This window comes from Lissotriton helveticus, chromosome 1_1 (assembly GCF_964261635.1).
Source record: "Lissotriton helveticus chromosome 1_1, aLisHel1.1, whole genome shotgun sequence".
Lineage (NCBI taxonomy): Eukaryota > Metazoa > Chordata > Amphibia > Caudata > Salamandridae > Lissotriton > Lissotriton helveticus.
The window spans coordinates 540,469,905-540,489,088 of record NC_136057.1 but is presented as its reverse complement, the minus strand read 5'-3'; the positions used below and the strand labels follow the sequence as shown (position 1 = coordinate 540,489,088).

Genomic DNA, 19,184 nt, shown 5'->3' with positions numbered 1-19,184 from the left:
ATGCTCCAAAACTTTTAGCTATTGCTCAGGGTACTGGCCTCTACTAGTTCTGACCAGACCTCCTCCTTCAGGGCAGACTTGCGCTTTGCTAGGGCAATCTTGTAGACTCTCCGAAGGTTCTTAACAGCCACCTGGTCATGAGGTGTCACTCCCAGGTCCTCTTTCAGTTTTCTGAAGTCACGAGTGCATTCAGAGTCAAACCATCTTGGTCTTTAATGCATAGGGCACCCCCCTGGGGTCCGTAGTAGCTTCACTATGCCACTGGAAATACTTCCAAAGGCATCCATAATGTCTGTAGGGGTTGCCACGCTATCTAGGCAAATGGTAAACTCCTTGTGACACTGCATTAAAAGGGATTCATGAAACTGCTCTGGAACAATTTGATCCCACTTTAATCTCCTCCCACTATCCACGGCTATTATAGGGTGCCCCGAGGCCTCCTTGGTAGACTTGTTAACTCGGGCCCTTCTGTTAAGATATATATGGGATTGTGGTCACTATGGGCATTCACCTTAACAGAAAAGGCCTTAACGAGGGAATAAAATGGCGTGGAGACAAAGGTAAAATCAATAAAAGACTTGCACCATCTCCCGATGAATGTTGGGACAATGTCAGTTTTCTCCGGGAGCAGCCTATTCATCGCCGATGTTAAGTTGAATTCATGCAATATGGCACAAAATTTGATTCCCTGAGGGGAATGTTCCATGTGCAAACCAGCCTCTTGCGCACAACCCATGGCACCCCCCCCCCCATTCATAATTTCCAATGCTTGCTTGAAAGGGAGCTATTTGTTTCACATAAAATGATTTACAATTGAGGAGTACTTCCAAGTGTGGCATTCTGCCCAGGTTCAAGCAAACAAACACTAGTGGAGCAAGCTTTTTGTGGACATATTGCAAACAAAATCTTGTCTTGACATTCACTTTAACCTATATTTGTTTCTAACTTTTCACTGCATTGTTCTCCTTACTCGTATGCTTATACCTTCACTTCTAGGATGAAACAGCTTTTCTTTTAAGCTCCTTTTTATTGTGGTCAACTCATTTAGTCTCCCTTTTCACTATTTAGCTATTACTTTGTATAAAAAAAGTCTAGTTCTTATGAATTGTTTGATTTTATTTTCAAACCTGTATGCAAATGGCAAGACAATATTACAAAATAAAATATTGGCATCCCTGCACTAAAGCGTGCATTGCACAAGTACCTTCATACAATATTCGATTATATATATATTTAAAAAAACATAATGTTAACTGGACAACCTACATGATCTGTTCCATTTCAAAAGAAAGATAATGAACAACATTTACGGTAAACAACCCACAGTTAATGTAATGTTAGCAGCAATATCTAAAAAAAAACCTAATTTAACGTACTTATATTTTGTACTATTTGAATTAACTTTATGAATGCACCAAATAACTAAATGAGAGACCCGTGCACTGTACAAATGGAAACATAATTTCAGGAAACTTCAGATTTTAATATGTCCAGCCATCTCTGTTACAAATGATTATTGCTGCACAGTACTAACCGGTGCACACATCATTGCCAATACTTACTCATAAAATAAGCTCATTTTTAGCAGCAGAGATATTCTAGTTACTGCTGTATCACCAATAATTGTATCTGAAAGACTGCCTCATAATCAGGGTTGGCGTCAAACTCAATGTGGCAAATTAAAGTCAATATCACCTGGCTAAGAAAAGAACCTGCAGCTCATTATTTTAACAAATCCAGCATTTGAAAGCTGAAACCCACAATATCTTGTTTTTTTTGGTTCCATAACACAATTACCTTGCTCCCCGCTTACCTTTCTTGTAAGTCTGAAGTATGCAGTGCATAGGCTCATTAACATCATTTTTAAAAGGACGATGGTGGCGTAGGTGGAGTAGGCCAGGAACACTTCACTGTCAATAAGTTCTGTAAGTTTTGCCATTTCTTTCCCAGTTAGAAATACCCTAAATGAACTAAACAAGACATATGCACATTACAGATTGTGATCTCCACTAAAACACATTATAATTAACTTTCTGAAGACTAAAAACTTTTCAGCTAATTCCATTTCAAAGTTTCCCCCAGCAGCGGTTATGGCTAACTCCGCCATCAACCACGTGTAACATATTTTTCATTTCACAAAAAATAAAATACTTAAAAAAATCATGAAGAAAAAGTCCTCTTCATCTCCAAATCCCTCATCCTAGTACATTTGCTGCTTTACAAGATTATCCGAAACAAGCGTGTTTGCTATTACCCGAGGTACTGTCCATGTTAGCATAGAACCTGCTCACACACATTTCCCATTCACATAATTATAATTTTTATTTTTTTTAATAGGTGTGGAATAAATAATTAAGACATCACCTGTTTAGAGTAGAACATAAATCAAAACAAGATAAAGCAAATACATTTGCAAACGTGAGTTGCTAACCTGCTCGACAGAGGAACAAAAACAAAGGCTCTTTTGGGGAAATTCAGCATCTCCCATTGGTAAGTATTTTCAAGACTTCTGTAGAGATCAAATAGACGTTTTGACCCATTCGGTATTTTAAGGGTCTCATGTAGGCAATTGTAACCTGGCTCAAATAGTCTCTCTCAAGGAGTATCAACTGGTGTCCCTCTCATTGTTAGGGATGACCTTGCTGGTCATTCTAATACAGGAGCCAAGATAGCAGATATTGGTGCTCGGCATATTACACAAATAAACCTTATCATTTGGAAGCAACTTTGTTTGAACGTGCACCCCGAAAAACAAAAGGAACCTGTTGATACTTGCTGGGAGAGAATATTTGAGTCAAACGACAATTATCTTGGTGAGGACCTTAAAGTAACAACCAGCTCGAAACGTTGACACATCTCTGGTTGTAATTGGATTTGAATCACATTGAGAACACTACTAATGCACTAAAACACTGGACTGATGATTATTTTTGTGCTTTTATGGCCAATGTAAATACTCACATCACAATGAGCACTGAATATGCACTAAAAAAGAGTGGACTTATGTTTGCCATTCTAATGCTGACATTAAACGTGGTTGAAGTAGTGGAAATAAGTATAGTGTTGATTCACCAGTTATAATGTATGATATATACCTATGAATAAATCCTACAGGACAATTACTTTGTATAACCCTTAATAACTGGACTTGGATTCCAGGTGCTCTTGATCATGAAAATGGTACTCCATTGTAACCTACATCTAGCAGGTCATTTCCAAACCTATGCACCATAAGCATAAAGAACCTCTGACATACTCATTATCACTACTATCAGCGAACATAACAATGAATTGGAAGGATGATATCATATCTTTCATACAGATATATGATAAAAATGTGCATCCAAGAGATTTGTAAAAACCTGCAAACAAATTGTCAATTATAAAACATATATCGGGGGTTTCCCAATCTGCATGTTAACTCGATTATACTACAGGACCAGGATGCTTTCCTGGGTGATTGTGCGCTCTACAAATCTGCATAACATAGCATACAGGGTAATGTCAGTTGTAACTTAATCAGACTATACCCACATTTTAGACATTCAATTTTGGTTGATCTAAACTAATATATTGTTTAAATGCCTCCTCAAAAGCTTGGAAAAATGATAACCCAGTCTACATTTTGAAATAGATTAATCAACAGAAACCTGAAGATTCAAATATGAATTTCGTACTTACAGGAGACTTCAATAATGTATTTGAACCAGCCATACTACTTACTACTTGGATAGTCTTAAGAACTCAATTTATATGCGATTTGTGACATGATCGTGATCTTCAGGAGAAGAAACCAAGATATGCTCCATTTTTGGCCTACACGCATCACGTTAACTCTATGGAACAGAAAAAGTAAGAATTTCCCCAGAGATTCATGCAGAAGCAACACAATACTCATTGAAAAATGTAAGATTACTTAACTACACCCTAGTTACTCCTTATTATCATATTCCATCAGGTAACCACATTCAGGATAATTGGGCACAAGGAGAGAAATTATTTTCCACAAGTCACCTCTTTTGGTGGAAAATAAAACAGAGTTGTAAACAAATACGTTTCTGGGTGACTGAAAGCCTTAAAGTACCTTAACTGGTTGCATAGGCCAATAGAGGGTTATGCTGAACAGAAACAACAGAAATCATCAGATTCACTTCTTTTCCCAATTCAATTCAATTAATATTTATTATGATTTAGAATTCCAAAGAATTCCACATAAAATGCATGAGTAAAAAATCATCCCGTACATACCAGAATGCAAAATAAAATTACAAGTTCAATTTTATACTAAAATACAAACAATTAAAAGAGAACACTTTTTTCCTTCAGTAGACTAAGCTCTACGATGGACAACATCATTTCAATACAGAAAAGCTTACTACCCAAACAGACTTATTTCAGTTAAAACACACTATGGGCTGTCAGAAAAACCTGATTAAATAGAGGTACACAGAAGAATTAATAGCAGTTATAATTCGGATTTAGGGAAAAGAAAAAGACACTACCATATCCTACAAAAGTACAAGTGCTCTGTGCAATTTTTGGAGGAGTATTTCCCAACCTGGGGCACTAAGAGGTGAAATACAAAAGCCTCATTAACATACAAATGGTCTTTTAAAGACCTGTGAAGTGCTCGGGTACAGCTGTGTGTGTGTGTGTCTGTGCCCGGAAGCTTTCTCAGCCTGGGCTGACACAGGCAGGGTGAGATGAAGAGGGTGACAGAGGGAGGTAGAGGGAGGGAGACAGAGGGAGGGAGGGAAAGGGAGGGAGAGGTAGGGAAAGGGAAGGAGAGGGAGGGAGAGCAAGGGAGGGAGGGAAAGGGGGGCAGACACAGACAGAGGGAGGGAGGGAAAGGGAGGGAGAGGGAGGGAGAGCGAGGGAGGGAGGGAAAGGGAAGGAGAGGGAGAGAGAGGGAGGGAAAGGGAGGGAGAGGGAGGGAGAGGGAGGGAGAGGGAGGGAGGGAGGGAAAGGGAGGCAGACAGAGGGAGAGCAAGAGAGGGAGGGAAAGGGAGGCAGACAGACGGAGAGCGACGGAGAGCGAGGGAAGGAGGAGGAGGGAGACAGAGAAATGGAGAGGAGGGAGACAAAGAGAGGGAGACAGACAGAGGATGACAGACAGAGGGAGGGAGGAGGGTGGCAGACAGAAGGAGGAGGGAGGGAGGAGGGTGGCAGACAGAAGGAGGAGGGAGGGAGGAGGGTGACAGACAGAGGGTGGAGGGTGACAGACAGAGGGAGGGAGGAGGGAGGGAGGGAGAAGGGTGACAGAGGGAGGAGGGAGGGAGGAGGGTGACAGACAAAGGGAGGGGGGATGGAGGGGGGAGGGTGACAGACAGAGTGAGGAGGGAGGGCGGCAGAGTGAGGAGGGCGACAGAGTGAGGAGGGCGACAGAGTGAGGAGGGCGACAGAGTGAGGAGGGCGACAGAGTGAGGAGGGCGACAGAGTGAGGAGGGCGACAGAGTGAGGAGGGCGACAGAGTGAGGAGGGCGACTGAGTGAGGGAGAGTGAGGGAGACAGAGAGGGAGAGTAAGAGGGAAGGAGAGAGAGGAAGAGAGAGAGGGAGACAGAGGGAGAGGGAAGGAGAGAGAGGGAGACAGAGGGAGACAGAGAGAGAGGGAGAGAGAAAGAGAGGGAGTGAGACAGTCAGAGGGAGTGAGACAGAGGGAGTCAGGGAGGGAGTGAGACAATCTGAGTGAGACAGAGGGAAAAATAGGGAGAGATGGAGGGAGAGAGAGGTTGAGGGAGGTTGTGAGAGGTTGTGAGAGGTTGTGAGAGGTTGAGAGAGGTTGAGAGAGGTTGAGAGAGGTTGAGAGAGGTTGAGAGAGGTTGAGAGAGAGAGAGAGATGTGTGTATGCCGGGTCTGGTGTCTCAGTGGACGAAGGCGTCCGCTGCAGGGACCTGTGTTCAACCTCATGGTCACAGTTTTTTTTGTTGCTCCAGCCCCGCCCCCTCCCCCACTGACCCCACCCCCACTGGTGCAGCCCTCGGACACAAACCACACTGTAAATTTGGCCCCGAGAGAAAGTTTGTGAGTACCCATGATCTAGACTGTATTACAGACGCAGAAGAAGAGGCAAAGAGGCTATCAGTAGGTGCACTGACTGTGTGCAACTTACCTTGGAAGAGGGGCAAGGGGCCTCCATGAACCTCCCAGGCATTCCCCAACAGGCAGATACAGTCACTCATTGCAAGCATGTACAGTGGGATGTCTGGCCTCCCCCGTCCCTGCCGGTTGCCTCCTACACAGCAAAAGGCAGACTAGTGTCTTCAAGCAGCAGGTGCATTTTTACATTTCCAAGAAATGTTTGAATATACATATTTACTGCCATATGTATGTTTCATATTTAGTATTTGCTGATTTTTGTAGAAGTCTACATCCATAAAGTGAAATCTAAGGATGACACTAACATCTGGAAAGAGAGAGAGAGCAGTCAAAGAGCATGCTGAGAAACCACACGCTGCACAGATCTCATCGAGACTGCATGTACACTGAACACGCCAACAGTAGAATGAAAACACAGGCGAACCAAAGGAGAGCATGTATAAGCAACCCACTAATGACCAAAGTGGGAGAGCAATCCCTTAAACCACACTAAGAGTATTCTGGGAGCACAGATATACCATTTAGAAAAGAAGGGAGCACACTGTGGTACTACATGTCATTATGTGTGTGTTATTGTGGATGTGCAATTTTAGATGGGTGAGTGAGGAAATGCAGGAATGGGTTAACAGATGGATGACACAAATTCACAAGTGCAGCGTTAAGTAACCGAGTGCACTGATGAAGAATGACTGACTGCCATGCCACCCTTTTTATATTTCCATTACAGTAATGTCTGTGAGCAACAGACTCAGGTTCCATTGCTTTGGTGGCCTTCTTCTTGCTGGGTTTCTGCTGCTGCTATATCAAACTCACATGCTCTGTGTCTGCGCATACCCGCCCACCCGAGATGCTACCGAACCTGCTGTAGTCACCTGGAGTGGAGCATGATTTTTAGCTTTGCATCGCCATGTTTTCTTTTTAAAGCACCTCACCTCAACAAATACATAAAACCCTTGATCTTATGCTACGCTCATGGATTTGCAGTTGCTCACAACCCTCCTCCCAGAAGTAGGGCACAGAGACCGTGCTTCGTCAGCCAAGAACCTTGAATCCTACCAAACAAAGTAGGCCATCTTTTCACATAGCCTAGATGCAATCAGCCTTAATTTGCTTCAGTGCTCTTTCTACTTGAATACATTTCTGGGATTGTCCCTCAAGATAGCTTCTTGTTGCCCACGCTATAGGTGTTTTATTGACAGATGTGCATATCTTAGTCCAAAATTCTTGGCCTCACAGAAAGCACACTCTAGGCCCCACAATGAGTTTCAGGTGCATGCTTTTCAAACAACTTCTCTTGTATACCAATGCAACCCACTATCAACTGTTACAACGCTACGCCATCCTACTGTGCTATAGGAAGCAAGTTTGTAAGACAAATGTAAATAACACATCATCAGACTGTTGACAACAAAAAGCTTAAATGTAGATTACACACAGATGAATATGCTGGCATACCACAATATATAGTTTGTTACAATCGTTAAATATTACCAAGTGTAGTCAGTTCCTTCCATCCAATGCTTTTTATTTTTGATTTCTAATTCTCAAACTGTTGGCAGTTGGCCATCGCAAAGCAATCCGCAAGGTTCTCCTTCCACTTCTTATCACAGTGCATGGAACACATCATGCATTGTATGTAGGGGCTGCAAGCAGTTTTAGTATTCACTGCCAAAGGGGAGAAAAGGGAGTAAAGAACATATCATAGGGCAGCTAATTCAATGAACTTGCCAGTGAAGCTAAGCTCATGTAGCTAATCGGGCACAGATCATAAGGGGAAGATTAACAGAGAATCTGAATCCTACATGTGACTCTCAGACCTTGCGTTTTGCTGGAAACCTCTGTCTCACTTAAGGTCACAGAGAACCTTAAGCTCCTAGTGAGAAAATGTTCCCTTTTGCGTGGTCACCCCCATTTTTTGCTGAATTTAATTATTGTTAGACTATGCACACCGGGGCACTGATGTCCATTGCCCACTGTATGTGCTCTACTCCCTGAAACATACACAAACTGGGTAATTCTAGATTGGTGTATTTAACTATTGTATAAGGCCATAGTATATGGTGTATAATTTGCACATATGGCATGGAAAGTTAAAGGTCACGTTTAGACTGCAACACTTATGACGCCATTCCCTAGTGCGACGAAGAAAACATGGCTTCAGGACTACCATTGCAACCTGATTGCTTCAGTTTAAACTACCACTGAAAACTGTTAAAATAACTATTTTTGACAGGTTAAAAACCTCCCTTTTCAAGATTAGTAAGTCAACTGTATGTAGGCCTTGTAGCCCACAAGGCACGGTGCATGATATTTAAAAGTGGGACAAGTAGAAAATAATGTTAAAATGTTCCCGCAGTGAGCATTCCCATAAAAGTATTTTTACTCCGACAGGCCTAGATGTCCTCTGCAGAAAACCGGTTTGCAGATTAAAATATTAATACTGTTAACTTATTTTCACTTCAACAGGCCTAGATATCCTCAGCAGAAAACCGGTTGGCAGATTAAAATAATAATACTGTTAACTTGTGAAAGGGAATAGCTAGTAAAATAATTAACCTACTATTTTTATAGTTATTAAAAATCCAATTCAATGATTAAATAAATGTTGTAACTTCTTCGGTGCTCATTACGGAATGGTTTTCAAGGGAATTTAGGTAACAGAACCTGGTGAGAGCCACAAATGTCATCCCATCCTGGATTCCTCTGGGTGTCTAGGTTTCAAAACCGTACAGGTTTGCTAGGTTTCCCTTGGTGCTGGCTGAGCTAGGGCCCATAGTCCTCAGCTAGGCACTTTACTAATAAAAGGCTAGTGCCTAGTGGGCTTTGGTCTGCCCTTTGCAGATCAGGGTCTACTGCCCTGATATGCCCCCAAGTAAAAAAGAAGTAATTTACATAAATGTCTGCTAAATCACATGTATGTATGGGTACCCACAATGTCAGAGATGTGCAAATAACCACTGCTTCTAAACTCTAGATCTTGTTCCCATTTTGGAAATATAGGTTTCCTTGGCACCTATTTTTCACTCTTTATTTTTTACCAAATTAACTGCTATGTACCCAGTACACAATGAAAAAACATTGAAAGACGCAGCTCAGTTATTGGTTTTGGGTACCTCAGGTTCTTGGTGAGCCTACAAGTCCTGTTTATCCCCACAACCAGAAGTATCCAGCGGATGTAACGGTATATTGCTTTTAAAAATCTGCCATACTTAGAAGACGTCACAGTTGAAAACGTTGGCACAAATGGCAGTTTTTTTCAACTCAATTTTAATATTTTTTTATTTCAATTGTTAGTTTATAAAGAAAAAACTTGAAGGATCTGCACAAAGGACCCTTTGCTGAATTTAGAATTTTGTCTACTTTTTAGAAATAGTATAGTTTTCCAGGCTCTATTATTGCTTTGCCACCCATTTTATAACTAACCGGAAGAAGGTTAAAGCACAAAAAATAAAACAAATATAGGCCCAGTCCCAGTAAAATGACAAAACTGTGTAGAAAATGTTGGTTTTCTGACAAAGGTCTGCCTGTTCCTAAAAGCTGGTAAGATGGTGATTTAAGCAACACAAACTTTTTGTTGATACCTATGCAGAGAAAAAAAACAGATACTTTCTTCTGTGGTATTTTTTTTCCAATTTTTCTGAAATTAAATTAGCTGTATGTTGGCTAATTTCTTGGTCCCCTCTGCAGAGAATCGACAAACCTGGGGTATCTTTAGAATCCTCAAGCTTTTGGAGGATTAGGATGCAAATTTGGCGTGGATACCTTATGTGGACAAAAATATGCATGGGCCTAAGTGAGAACTACCCCAAAACGCCAGAAAAAGGAGTAGCACTGGGTAGCAGTGAAGGGGTTAATATGTATTATGGAAAGGTAACTTTTAGAAAGTTACCCTGAACCTGCATAAGCTGAAAGGCAGCTCATTTGTGTTACCTGTCTAGCTACTTCCAGCAAGTGCAAAGTGGGGATGAAATTCCTCCCAGGAGCACAGAATTGGCTGGCCAGAATGGGCTCAATAGAATAAGTAGTGTGGGCGCTGTGCCTCTCCTGTTGAACCTCTAGTGTCAAATCCTGAATGACATGTCGGGCTAAAGCATGTGCAAAGGTTTTTCACCCTTCAAAGGGAGCAAACAGGATGCTAATACAATTCTTGTGCATCACCGGTCTGGTTGCTGAAGAACGGTGCATTTGCAGTACCAGAATTCTGTTTGTGGGTTTGTAGCGGGTACAGGGCCTGCTTCAAACTCGATTTTAGTGTCTGATGTGGGAGGACTCTAGCATGGTCATCGTACACTCCCCATACACACCCCAGCCCTCAGAGCCCTAGTGTGGTGTGAGCAAAGTCTTTCACCATCTTGAAAATGCCCTGAAACATTGTATTTTGGGCCTGTTTGCAATAAAGCAAACAGGAATTACTGCAAAAGTAAGTGGGTTAGAGCCAGGTAACTTTTCCTCCACTTGTTAGGGAAGGACTAGGAATGTCTTAGGGTGTCCCCTACCCACAGGTTGGTGAACCCTACAAACTTGGACCCTCATCCAGGCTTCTTCAGAACACTGATGGATCTTGCGAAAGGATACCAAGTGGACTTACTTTACAACATTTATAGAGCGCGAACGAAGGCCCTTGGGCATCTCGGCGCTAGGATATCTGCCGTATTTAACCAAAGAGGGGGGGGGGTTGAGATTACTGATTAAAAAGCCAGGTCTTGAGTTGTTTACGAAAAGACCAGAGAGAAGGGCTAGTTTTGATGGCATGTGGCAGAGTGTTCCAAAGTTTAGGTGCTGACACAAGACATCTTCCGTCTCCCCAAGACACAAGTTTGGTACGAGGTACCACAAGCTCATGTAGATTGGAGGATCGTAAAGATCTGGGGGGGCGGTAGGGAGTGAGGTTTTGGATTAGAAAGGCTGGTCCCTGGTTGTGCAAAGCCTTATAAACTATACAGAGAGTTTTAAATTTTATTCTATTTCTGATGGAAAGCCAATGAAGTTCTCTGATAGTTTCTGACGCCGAATGATGTTTGGGGACTCCTCCCAAGAGCCTAGCAGCTGCATTTTGGATAACTTGCATTTTGTTAAGGACTCTTTCTTGTGTGTTTAGAAACAGTGCGTTGCAGTAATCCAAAGTGGACAGAACAAGGGACGTTATCAGGGTTTTGCCAGCTGTAGCCGGGAGGAAGGGAAGTATTTTTTTAATAAGTCTCAATTAATGAAAGGCAGAGGAGGTAATCTGATTGGCATGTGGGAGAAAAGTGAGACGGTCATCGAAAATGACTCCCAGATTCCTCACCCTGCTCACAGGTGCAGGAGGGGGACCCAGTGACAGCGGCCACCAGCGGGAAGACCAGATGTCACCAGCGGGAAGGTCAGATGTCCGAAGATGACTACTTCGGACTTATCGGAATTCAGTTTCAGGCATTTGGAGGCCATCCAATTCCCTATGGCTTGCATGCCCAAATTGAATTCATCTGCTATTTTTTGGCCGTCATTCCTGATGGCGAGGACCAGCTGGGTGTCGTCAGCATAGGAGGTAAGGCTCATCCCGTGAGCTCGGATGACATTGGCAAGGTCCGACACATAAATATTAAAGAGTGTCGGACTAAAGGATGAGCCTTGGGGTACTCCACATGGCAGCGACAAGGTGGAGGAATGGAAAGATCCCATAGTAACCACCTGGGTCCTTTCTGCCAAGAAGGAGGCCAGGAGTTTCTTGGCCTTTTGTTGAACACCCATGTTTTCGACACGGTCGATCAAGATGGTGTGGTCGACCGTGTCGAAAGCTGCTGACAAGTCAAGCAGTATAAGAACTGCTGTTCCTCCAGCATCACGGATGGATCTAATATCATCCGCTGCTTTGATCAAGGCCGTCTCCGTCCCATGGTTTTGACGAAAGCCGAACTGGGAATCATCAAGCAAGTGATGTTCCTCTATAAAGGCTGAAAGTTGGAAATTCAGTGCCTTTTCGGCAATTTTCGCCAAGGCTGGGAGGCTAGCAATTGGCCGGTAGCTCTTAAGTTCTTCCACGTCGAGATGTGGTTTTTTGAGCAAGGGTTTTATGAGGGTCTTTTTAAGGGTAACTGGATAGATGCCTGCTCTTATCATGGTATTACAGATAGTGGTGATGGCAGGAAGAACCACTTCAATAACCGGGAGTAGAACTTTAAGAGGACATGGGTCTAGAGCAGAACCCGCTTTGATGGAGGACACGATGTCCGTAAACTGGGATGTGGAGACATCTGCAAACTGGAGGAGCGTGGGGCCAGTACAGGGGGCAAGAGACAAGTTAGTGGAGGTTTTAGCATAGTTGGCAAAGGCCGAGTAGATGTCATTGACTTTGCTAAAAAAGAAGTTGGCCAGAGCATCGCAGAGCAATTGGGAGGGGGGTGGATGTAAGTTGGGCGAATAGCCTGCTAGCTGCTTGGTAGTTTCGTACAGTGCCTTATTGGAGTTTTTAGATAGTTCAATTCTTTCGCAGTAAAACTTGTTCTTGGCCTCATTAATCATAGTTTTGTATTTAGCCACCATTTCTTTATACTTGGTTTGGCCTCTTCGGAATAGTCTCTTCGCCAATGCCTCTCTTTGCTCCTGCACAGTTGTTTCTGTGTCCTTAAGGCCTCCGAGTACCAGGGGGCCGATGGAGCAGATCTATTGCAAGATCGTTGTTTAGTCTGAACCAGAGCGGTGGTCGCAGAACCCACCCACTCATTAAATTGAGTAATGGCAATGTTAGGGTCAGGTGAAAGGAGAGGATTGGAAATGGTCAGGAGTGATTCTAGACTGGAGCTATCAATGTCATTCCATGCCAGAAACGGCTGACGAGGGTTAACAATTGACACAGGGGCACCGGTGTCGTGAGTGGTCAGTGAAGCCAGTATGACATGATGGTCCGACCAGGTAAGAGGAAGGATTTGGGTGACATGTAAGTCCTCCAAATTGGTGAAGATACCATCGAGTATAAGGCCCCCTTCGTGAGTTGAAGATTTTACCAGCAAAGGGAGGCCAAAGTTGTCATATCTGCTAGAAAAGCAGCCGTGTCATTATCTTCAAGTTTGTCAAAGTGAAAATTGAAGTCGCCTAGGACAGTGAAAGAACTGTCGAGGGCTGACACTTCCAGGATGGACCTGAAGTCGGAGATGAATCCGGACCTATACCCTGGTGGTCGATAGAGGAGGATACCTTTAAAATTAACAGAGGGCGTAAACTTAATGGAAAATTGTAAGGCTTCACAGGAGGGGAGCGGGATCATGTTGGTTCTGACCGCGTAAAGGTCGCGTGCAATAATTGCAATCCCGCCGCCTTTCTTACGCTGTCTATCCAATCTATAGGTAGAGAAGCCATTGGGGACAGCGATTACTAAATCTGGGTAGGACGAACTGTCCATCCAGGTTTCCGTCATAAATAGCAAATCTAGCTTTTTGTCCTCTATCAGTTCAAATATGTCCTGTCGGTGTTTACCGAGCGAACGGACATTAATGAGGGCAATCGATTAGGATTTCAGTTTTTTATTTGTGTTACATAGAGGGTATTTCAAATACAAAGGTATTGATGTAGAACAACACCGACAAAGTTGAGCGGAGTTTCCAGCAAGGAACAGTGGGTCAAGTGTAATGCAGGATTGATGATGGGGGGGGCGCCATTGCTGGAGCTGATTTACAGTATAAGTGCCTCGTGGGGGCAAGGGGTGAAGACCAGGGGGGGTGGCCCTTGGCCCGGTACAGGCGCGGACGCCTTCGGAGCGCCGCCGGCGCGCCCGCTGAGCGGACGGGAGGGTCGGTTGTTTATATCCATCAGGAGAGAGTGGGAGGAGGGTGGGAGGAACGATGGTCTAGAGCGCCAGCCTTCCCCAGCCCAAGATGGCGGCTGAAGTGGCTAGAGGAAGTGACCAGCGCCTAGCAACGGCGGCGCTGTGTCATGCGGTGGGAGACAGCCTCGGGCGATGTGAATCTCGCACCAAGGTGGGGGCTACTGGTTAAAAACTCGCAGTAAAATATATACAGGTTTTATAAAGGGTTAGTTATTCTTCAATCAATAACAACCACAATGTCAGCGTTTTTCAAGGCAGAGCGCAAGGAAGCGCAGAGTACCCCCGGCTTCCGCCTCAAGGGTGAAATTGACAAATACCACGGGGGGAGATCGCCACGCCCTTAAGTATCCTGGGAGGGCGGGAGGAACGATGGTCTAGAGCGCCAGCCTTCCCCAGCCCAAGATGGCGGCTGAAGTGGCTAGAGGAAGTGACCAGCGCCTAGCAACGGCGGCGCTGTGTCATGCGGTGGGAGACAGCCTCGGGCGATGTGAATCTCGCACCAAGGTGGGGGCTACTGGTTAAAAACTCGCAGTAAAATATATACAGGTTTTAAAAAGGGTTAGTTATTCTTCAATCAATAACAACCACAATGTCAGCGTTTTTCAAGGCAGAGCGCAAGGAAGCGCAGAGTACCCCCAGCTTCCGCCTCAAGGGTGAAATTGACAAATATTGACTGAACATTCTGCACTTGGCATTTGTGAAATGAGAGAAGGAACTGAGAAGGCTGGACCCTCTTCGGTATTAAATCTCACCAAGAATTATAACGTGTAGCCCTTGGATGGTTGCAGGACTATGGAAAAGCTGACTAGTGGCAACTGGAAATGTACTAGACTTTGCTGTTGCTCTCTGTCTTAAGTACTACCCGTGAATACAATGGGGCCTTGCACGTGAACTCCTGTGGCTGTTTGGACGCCAAAAAGAAGTTTTGGAATGTTTTCAAAACTTCTACTCCAGAACTTCAACGTATCTGATCTGTAGTTTCATGGCATTGGACTGAATTTCGGATTTGTCTCATTCAGAGGAGAGTTTTTCTTTAGCACAATTACATGTCCCTTTACAGGTTCCCTACATCCAAGCTACAGCAGGGCCAATCTATTTGGAGTAGCTGACCTGCACCCTATCGCAATCGGCCTCATATCACACCTAGGTCCCGGTCTACCACAACCATTGACTACCATTCGACCTTTGGGCTGTTTGGCATTTTTTTCACTTAAATCTTTAAAACTTCATATCTCCAGTACCCTATATTAGATTATTGTCATATAGGCATCATTTTGTTTACTGCATTTTACTCAATGTTTCTAAACTGAAGTTCGATTTTTTATTGTGGCTTGTCTGTTACTTTTTGCCTGTTTTTTTACTTCTAAATGCTTTACACATTTTCTCTATGTTTATCCATTCTGCTCTTTGTCACAGATACCAGGGGTTGATCGTAGGTTTGAATTTGTGAAGCCTTTGTCTGGACATAGCATGATAGTGATTGTATTGCCTGTGATGGACACCAATCCACTCCAACTAATAAACCACGTTCTCACATCCCTCATTGTGAGTGGGCAGTTAATTATCAATGTGTGCCCTAATTTGTTACTGCATGAAACGGAAATAGGAGGTTTTTTATTTATTTATATGAATGACACCTGGTACATAACAGAGCAATATAGAAACACATTCACTGTTACATTTCTGCAGATCACACCTGCTAGAGTTTAGCGGGTGAAAAATTCCTGGTAATAACTGATGTTTTCTGGTGCGGTAAGCATGTAAATCTGCATGTTATGCTCCATTTGAGGTGAGAAACGTGTAATATGTGATAACTATTATATCCAATAAACTCCAAATATGACTTCATCAATGTGATAATCGTTGCATCACAAACTGGATCATTTATAATTACAGCCCTTCTCTTAATTCTTTCAAGCCATTGAAAAAAATAACATTTACTGTCCATTCATAAGTCTAATGGTCTATAGGAGAACATTAAAGTGTTCCCCAGTCAAAATATCTGAGTAGAAAACTGACTCACAAATTCACAAGTAGCTGCACAAAATGATCGTAGCCACAAGCACACCGTAAAATACAAACTAATAATGAGGCAATCTACGCAGAGAATCCTACCAAAAAAATAAGAGCTAAGCCCTTTGCAGTTCACACCTCTAAGGACATGTCAAGATTTCCTGGCCAGCATTTTCCGACAATCTGCAATTTTAAAGCAAAGCCAAACCCATTTTATAAATGCCTAGCTGATACAATCCACAATCTCTTAAACTTTGACAGACTATATTACAAAGTGCAATAGCCCTAGACCTTCGCTTTCCTGTCCCTAAAGTGCCCTCCTGCCCTGCCTTGGTATCCACATGTGAGTTAAATAACTTTATGCCATGAAGACACCAAAGATCAGGAAGCAAATACAAGAAAAACCGGAAATTATCTCTCCAATATTCCCAAGGTTGAATCCATGAACCCTGGAGGAACTCTGTCACTTGTTCCTAGCTAGCAGGAAACACGAAGGGGGTAATATTACCTCTGGCCTCAGAAAGCTGGAAGAGACCATAATGTCTGTGGGGAGCGAAATTTCCCCAAGACATTATAGGAAAGCAAGTAATTGGGCATGAGAATCTGAAGTCTAATAGTTTCACTAGACCTTTCCTTCCCTTTCACATGACGGCTCCCCTCCTTCGGTAAACATAACTCACCCCTTCCTCTGCCGGACCCACTATAGCCCTAATCACATGTGGAGGTAGAATTATATATATAACACTCCAACAAACTATTGCAAGGATTGGATTTTCACAGGTAAGCAACACACTGTCACAATTTGCAACTAATAAAGTCAAACCCTTGTTATTTTCTATTTTTCGATCTTGTCATTTCGTAAGATTTGTGTGTCATGTATGTGTTAATGTCATTGTTTTTATAAAAAGGGAATATAATTGTAATACTTTAAAATAAAAAATATATATATTTTCTTACCTACTTTGTTGTTAGTATACTGAGGCTATGTGTGTCAACTTTCTTTGTTTAAACCTGATTCTAGATAGATATTTTGTTGCCTAGGAGTTATTACTATTGAAAGTATTGTTACCCTGTCCTAGGAACATTCACTAGACTCAAGGGGTTCCTTTTATTGTACTGCATGGGGGTATTCATTCTGATATAGTTGTTTAAATTGTATGCAGTGCCACTGGAATTATGCGAGTGTGCGGCCACGGAGATGTTCGCATAATTATAGACATGCCACATAATCCATCATCTGCAGCATGTTCTGCAGATTCTAACAACAACAAAAAGTTGTTTCTATCTCAACTGGTTCAAACGTTACTAAACATGCAACAATACATGTTGATATGCAAAGCTGGGCTGCTCACCTTTCACTTCCTTATTCCGATAATTGGGTGTTAAACTTGTGCTATTGAGAGGCAACCAATGCCAAAACAGTGTTACCAAGTTTAAAAATGAAAAAATGATGGCATAATACCAATGGCAGCACCTCCATTTGAGTGGAGGAGCATTGCCCTACAAGGAAAAGCCCCAGAGAAGAGATCAAAAATAATATGCTAATAAAGTTTATTTATTACCATTTTATTTTTCAACAACCGACCCGTCCTTAACTGATTAACAGGACAGGGTGAGGCCAGTGCTGCCGAGTGGCCGCAGGGAGCTGTGAACTTTAAAATGCGATTTTTTTTTGCCGGATGTCTTGGGACGGCCAGCCAGACATGCACATTTTAAACATCTTAGACAGCTGGGTGAGGAAAAGTGCAGACCTCTAATGCTCTTGAGCGCGCTTAGTGAGGCCGCTCCCTCCAATGTTGGCACTGCTCTCGTGCTGGGGAGAGCAGCGCATGGTTTGCTTAAGGGAGATGTCTGAGTCCCGCATTGGAGCCTGCCTTCAGAGAAGACCAAAGGAGGAGGACGTTGTGTCGCACAGGAAGGTGAGTGAATTGTTTGTGCCCCCCAACCACCTCCCTCTGTATATGTCAGTCACCACTGAGTAATACTATTACAAAATGTGCTGCATTTGGCATTTTGATTAGCCTTTCCTTGCCACAAAATTTACTCAACCATGTCGCATACTTTAGCCATCTCTTGCCGCTTACAGTGGCCCTGAGTGCATGGTCCTAAGCAGGCATAGGTTAAAGGATAATATAGCGAACAGATCTGATGACATGAACTTTGTTGCTATTGCGAGTTGTCAAGCCCCAACCTAACCGGGGCTTGCGGTGGTGGACTACATTAAAATTCTCCATGGGGCCAGCAGCATGGGACAGAACTCTTCAGCTATTCCATGCCTGATCAGTTGGTGGTGGGAAGTTCATTTGCTGTGATTGGTACAGTACATGTATTTGCTTCTCTTAGGTTTTGAATTATATTTTTACAATAATTCTAAAAGGTCTTGTATGTATTCATTTCATGTAATTCCATGACGGTCAAAAGCTGTGTGGTGTAAATTCTTATAATGTCTTGAAAGTTAAAGAATGCATGAGGTCACCTCCTGCAATGAGTAAGCCAACATCCATGTCATTTACTTGTATCCTTACAAATAAATGAAGGGCAGTGCAGTACAACTGCTTACCTTACATTTTACCTCGACATAGAGGCAATGAAGCCCTGGGTAGGCTCAGTGACGAATTGTGTTTGAAAATGGTTACAACGTACTAATCAAAAGGACAGATGGAATTTAGACTATTAATTCTGTGCGTTGCAGGACATTTTACTGCTTACATAATTTGCATGGACAAAATGTTCTAATCAGAAAAAAGTGTAGAAAGAGAGGTTATTTTGGAACTTTTCGCAAGAAACAATGGATGTCTTTAAACTGCTGAGCGAGAGTCTAACAATCGCCAACGAATAATATTAATTGGTGCAGGGCCCATAATATTTAACGAACCCCACATCTAAAACTACAATGAGGCACAAGCTACCCATTTATTATTGTTTATATCAGTAAGGAGTCTGCAAACCCGTACCAGCGACAAATCAAACGACAAAATCAAAAGGAACAACATTAATGTATCTCCAGAGGGGTGTGTGTATTTGTCGGTTTTTTTGCCAAGCTGATAAACTGGTTGGTTGAGTTTGGCCAACCGCTTTTCATTGCTGTATTTCAGGGTCATTTTAATGATTAGCCGTTTAACTGGGCAGTGCGAGCCCATGAGTAAAGTAAGTGCACAACAGGTAAGGAAACAGAAACCTGAAGTTCAACTGTAGTAGCATGTATACAATACTTACTGCCCCTCTAGTGGCAGGGATGCTCCTATCATGTTTAATCGTGGAAGTGGGGAAAAA

At 43.0% G+C, this 19,184-nt stretch overlaps 1 protein-coding gene across 2 annotated transcripts in view; it reads right to left on the bottom strand.

The window, feature by feature from the left end:
- Positions 1 to 19,184, bottom strand: part of MGST1 (microsomal glutathione S-transferase 1) — a 108,874-nt gene that overhangs the window by 59,923 nt on the left and 29,767 nt on the right. The window contains exons 2-3 of one of the 2 annotated variants that reach the window (XM_078674031.1): positions 6,111 to 6,233; positions 1,814 to 1,970 (exon numbers count right to left, since the gene is read on the bottom strand). In XM_078674031.1, the coding sequence (XP_078530157.1) occupies positions 1,814 to 1,939 (126 nt within the window). In that variant the 5' untranslated portion in view covers positions 1,940 to 1,970; positions 6,111 to 6,233. The remainder of the gene's footprint in view (positions 1 to 1,813; positions 1,971 to 6,110; positions 6,234 to 19,184) is intronic. The other variant, XM_078674030.1, reaches the window with a different exon arrangement.